The sequence below is a fragment of the Impatiens glandulifera genome, chromosome 1, assembly GCF_907164915.1.
Source record: "Impatiens glandulifera chromosome 1, dImpGla2.1, whole genome shotgun sequence".
Lineage (NCBI taxonomy): Eukaryota > Viridiplantae > Streptophyta > Magnoliopsida > Ericales > Balsaminaceae > Impatiens > Impatiens glandulifera.
The window spans coordinates 83,489,846-83,495,845 of record NC_061862.1 but is presented as its reverse complement, the minus strand read 5'-3'; the positions used below and the strand labels follow the sequence as shown (position 1 = coordinate 83,495,845).

General features: G+C 26.8%; 1 protein-coding gene across 1 annotated transcript; it reads right to left on the bottom strand.

Moving 5' to 3' along the window:
* Positions 1-1,511: 1,511 nt before the first annotated feature.
* On the bottom strand, positions 1,512-3,270 carry LOC124934598 (tyrosine N-monooxygenase-like). The gene is made up of 2 exons (XM_047475128.1): positions 2,338-3,270; positions 1,512-2,171 (listed from the first exon to the last, which is right to left on the bottom strand). Exons 1-2 carry the CDS (start codon positions 3,268-3,270, stop codon positions 1,512-1,514), a joined length of 1,593 nt encoding a protein of 530 aa, XP_047331084.1.
* Positions 3,271-6,000: the final 2,730 nt, after the last annotated feature.

Below are 6,000 nucleotides of genomic sequence, written 5' to 3'. Positions count from 1 at the left end.
TGTATTATATCTAATTAGAGGATGTGAATCATTCTTTAATTATAATTCTTTATACAAAGTTTGTTCATCTTCTTGAATGAATATGTAAAACTAGATATTTGATGTCTTCCTCCTTTATTTTAATCTAATCTAAAAGTTTAGATCAATATATACATTAAATATTGTTATTACTTCATAGTTTAAAAAAAAACTTATAAACTTAAATCTCAATAAATTGACATAAAGAAGGTTCTGATACTACTTGTTAGAACCTTTAATCTAAATCTTTATTTCTTAACTCTATAATCATTATACTCTATGTCGATAAATTGAGATAAACATAAGTTACAGAAATGTACCTGAATCCGTAATGAAGAACGATTCATTAAGTCATTCTTCGTTATTCTTCGGATCTTTTTTTTATCTTGGTTTTTCTTGTTTTGGATCTGGACCTGGATCGTAATGTCTGATGTGGGTGACCTGAATTGTAATATCTGATGTGAGTGGGGTTTATGTCTTCCAACTCTATATCGATAACCTTTTTGAGTGTTCTTGAGAGATAAACATAAATTTTTTGTCTAATGAGAGAAACATAATAGGTAGGCTATCTATATGGGTTATAGACATTGCCCTAATATACCCATATATTATTCGTCACATCAACGAAATAATAAATGATATTTCTACTTCCACACAAATACATTCCCATTTTTATTATAGATGTCTAAATAAGTCAATAAACTATATATATATATATATATATATATATATATACTTTAATAAATTACTTCAATTAAGTTTTAATTTTTATTATGATAATAACTAATATACAATTATTAAATAATATGGGAAATAATTCCAACATTTACATAATATCGATACAATTTCATTAAGTTTTGTTGTACTAGTTGTCTATGATTAACTATTAATCATAAAATTAATGATAACACGTACACCATGCCTAATAGGCCAAAAGTAGTACCCTAACTTTAACATTTGTAAACCGCCTAATAGGCCAATTAAGTAGTACCCTAACTTTAACATTTTTCAAACTAGTCGACAACTATAAATTGAGTCAATTTGCTTCCACTCATATACAGCCAAAAGTTGTGATATTTAAAACTCATTTCTCAACCATAAAGACCAAGGTAACATCCTAAAAAAAATTATGTTTTCACCTTATTAAAACACATGTTGTAAATTTCTCAACCACTCAAAAAATATATTTTCACTTATTAAAACAATTAATAACAATGTAAAATTATATTCGAACTTGAAGAGCTTAACGAGGAAGGTTAAGACGTAGTACTAAAAATTTGATTTTTTTTTTAAACACCTCTTGTGAATCCTTAAACGATGATTTTGTTCAGAAACATATAAGCCACATAATTTATGTGATATTATTGTTCTCATTGCAAGCATATGTAAAACTAGACAACCTTTGGAGACTTCAATATAACATGGTGACACACACATAGCTTAGCAAACAAAGCTTCTTCTTAATTGGAACAAAAAAACATGAATTAATATACCTATAAATTGTCCATAGCTTTGCATTTATTAAGTGATGTATATAACCCCTCATCCAAGCGTGGCCTTGCAAAGGCTAGTAGAGGTTTAGAAAGAGTCGTCTCATGAATAGCCTCCACAAGTTTAATGCAAGTAGTATTTGGAGGTGGGCTCCAAGTGAAACCTTGAAGAAGTCGAGCCAATAGCATAATTGACATGGTGGATCCTAGGTTAACCGCAGGACAACCACGACGACCTATACTAAATGACAATATGTGGAGATCTTGATCATTCAATATCACATGTGAACCGTCATATTTAAGATGACGCTCAGGATTGAATCGAAGCGGTTCATCCCATATTTTAGAGTTACGTCCCAGACCTAAACGGCTCAAGAGTACATGGCTACCCTTTGGTATGAAATAACCCGCCACCATGGTGTCACAGATGGACACGTGTGGAACATTAAATGCAACCATTGGATGGAGTCGAAAAGATTCTTTAACGCAAGCTTTAATGTAATTGAGATTGTTCAGATCAGATTCTTGGACAAACCGGTTCTTTCCGACAACCTGGTCTAGTTCTTGAACGGCTTTTACCAATATCTCTGGTTGATTTATCATCTCACCAAGAATCCATTCAATAGCATTTGATGGGTTGTCAACTGCTGCTACCATTATTTCCTGCACACATATATTAAGAAATTATTCTGTAATGCATTTATATGTTTAAAAACGTATGTAAATAAATTTTGAATTTATTTTTTACCATAATTTCTTTTATAATGTAGACTATACTATGAATAAATACGTGTACAACAATAAGAAAAAGAGGTTTAAGTTTTATTACTAAAATTTGAGCTTTAATCTCTTCCGATGTCAATAGAGTATTTCCTTGGTCATCCTTTAAAGTGATTAGAACATCGAGAAGATCAACTTTCTCTTTTTTTGTTCCTTCTTGCCATTGTTTAATTCTCATATCTATTTCCGGATCTTGATATTTCCTCACACTCTCAACTGCTTGTCTTGTTCTTTTCTCATTTCCGTCGAGATCTATTCGTCGTCGAAGAAACGGGAAATAGTCAGAAATGCAGAAATTGTAGATACACTTGAGTATAGTAAAAATCCCATCCAGATGTTGTTCTTCCTCAACTCCAGGTCCCCCATTTTCAGTCCCTTTCCCGAAAAACCTCTTACTAAAAATCATATTCCGAATCATATTTCCGCAAAAGTGTTGTGCTACAACCCTAACGTTTACTGAATCGTCTAAATTGCTCTGGATAACATTGTAGACATAGTTAATGAGGTGGTCGGCTTCTTCAGCTCTTTTGTCGTGCATCCAATGGAGGGTTTCCGGAGAGAGGATGTTAGAGACCAGTACACGCCGCATCTTTCTCCACTGGTCACCAACTGTCGTAAAGATCGTCCCGGAAAATCCACCGCTCGCTAGCTCAGCTGATAGGAACGTAGGACGTGCCATAAAAATTGCATCTTGTTTCTTCAGGAACTCGCATGCAATCTCTGGAGAGGTAACAGCTATCACATGCACGCTCCCTAGGCGAATGCAAAATATCTCGTAGCCCATTTTTGACATGGTGTCATGCACCCATCGAAAAAACGGTTTATTTCTTATCAATATTGAAATATTGCCAACAATTGGCCATGGTTTAGGGCCGGGTGGTAAGCAAGCTTTTGGAGTACTTAATGTTTTCTTGAAAAAGAGAATGGTTAATAATGTAAATGCTAGAAATAAAATAGTAGCATGAAGGACTATGATGGTCATTTCTTAGAATATGCAAATGGCTGTGTAGAGTTGAGATGCATGTGAAGAATGGAAGAAGGATTATTTATGTAGACAATTGGAGCTCGTTTGATGTTTGATGTTGGGTTATTTTGGATTTTTGAAGAAAACAAATAATTCGATATTATATTATATTATATTATATTATATTATATTATATTATATTATATTATATTATATTATATTATATTATATTATATTATATTATATTATATTATATTATATTATATTATATTATATTATATTATATTATATTATATATATTATATTATATTATATTATATTATATTATATTATATTATATTATATTATATTATATTATATTATATTATATTATATTATATTATATTATATTATATTATATTATATTATATTATATTATATTATATTATATTATATTATATTATATTATATTATATTATATTATATTATATTATATTATATTATATTATATTATATTATATTATATTATAATTATAATTATATTATATTATAATTATAATTATATTATATTATAATTATAATTATATTATATTATAATTATATTATATTATAATTATAATTATAATTATAATTATAATTATAATTATAATTATAATTATAATTATAATTCAACCATAATTAAAACATTCACTTTCATTATTCAATACCATAATTAAAACATTCACTTTCATTATTCAATATCAGCTGAGCAATTATTAACAAATATAAAAGCATAATTAAACATTCACTCTCATTATTTTTAATAATTAATTTTAAATAATCCAAGATTGATTTTAAAAACATGTAAGATTATTTTTTTCCCTCTGATGTTGGGTTATTTAAGATACTTTTAAAGTTTTTTGAAAAAAAGTATTATTGTTCGATTAAAAATCTGTTATTTGAGTTGGTATTTTTTATGTTGTTTTTTATTTAAAAATTACAAAAGTAAAATAAAAAAATTTGTTGTTTTAACTGAAATTAAGTAATTAAACTGTTAAAAATAAATAAAATTAAATAAAATGGGTTTTTAGTAATAAGACAACGTATCTATTTCATCTTTTCGATCTTAAAACATTCGTAATATATATATATATATATATATATATATATATATATATATATATATATATATATATATATATATATATATATATATATATATATAAAATGTTTAATCCACTATAGATTAATTAGTTAGGGAATATGTTTATTTTTCATTCTCTTTCTTCATTATTTTTAACTCATTCTATAAAATAATCAATTTTGTGAAGATGTTATAGAATGAAACATAAAATCTGGAACAACATATTTGAACCCGAATAAAATATGGAATGAGATGGTTGATAGTTGAAGTGAGGATAAGTAAGTCAGTTGTTTGACCGAAGTGGAAATAAAGTCTCAAAATGAGAGGTCGATTGAGATTAATGGATAAAAATGTGGAATGAGATGATTGATTAATCGAAATAAGTAAGATAATGCGATGAGTGGTCGATTGAGGAAGGAAAGAAATTGATATTTGTGGTTAAAATATCATCTGTTACATCTTAATTCCATCCTCAGTTTGACATGTTACTTCTTAATTCCATCCCCAGTTTGACCTGTTAGCAAAATCCTAAAATGATCTAAAAGAAGAAAAAGCACAATTGATCACAAGTAAACTTGTTTATTTTTTTCAACACCAATTTAAGCCTATTAATCATATAAAACTAAACTTAGTTTCAATACTTTATATATTCATGAGTGGATGGCCAAATAGAAAGATAAAGATAAATCAAGTTTAATGAATCTTTTAAATCTTCAAAGTAAATACAAATGGTGGACCATCATCATATATCATTAATTAGCTAGAATTTGGATCAGCTCAGAGTCTCAGATTGAACTCCCAAAACTTGTTTTTGGATAATCTTTAATTAGCCAGATCGAACTTGTTGTGATGAAATATTGTTTGCTAGATATTATTAAAGTTAGGTTTAATGTAGAATAAATTCATTAAAATTGTCCAAACATTTATTTAAACTATAGTTAATTAATTATATATATATATATATATAATATCAGTTATTAAAAAATTATTAATTAAATACAAAAATTATACAAAAGTTCATTACAATAACCAATCGTATAACAATTAATTAAGATTAGTGTAATGCACTACTTAATATTAATATAAAAGTCATTACATTAATATATAGAATTAATATAATTACTCGTTTGGATAATATAATTAATCGTTTTATATTTAAAATTGATTTAAATCTCCATTTGATAATATTATCAGTGTATCCATTTTTATTTGAAATCTCCTTTGAATTTAGTTTGATACAATTGTATTATAAAAAAAACTCAACGTAAAACAAATATTTGACTCTTTTATCATTTTATTTTTGGACACATTCACTTAAATTTTATTATAACATTCCAATCATCATACATGATCATTTGTTATCTTAATTCTAATAAAATCAGATTCATTAAAGAGAAAAAACCATTAAAGGGTCATAATATATACAAAATAAAAATTTAATAAAAACGTTGCCAAAAAATATACAAGTTCACTTTCATATTTTATTTTTATGCCATGAACCTTTCTCAATGGATTCTCCATCATCTAGATTGAGTAATATTAGGGATAACAATTCAGATTAGATTCGGGTTGGCATGTTATGTTTGTGAGTTGAACGATATTAAACTGAACGTGACATAGTTTAATAATTTGTGACAAATCTCTAA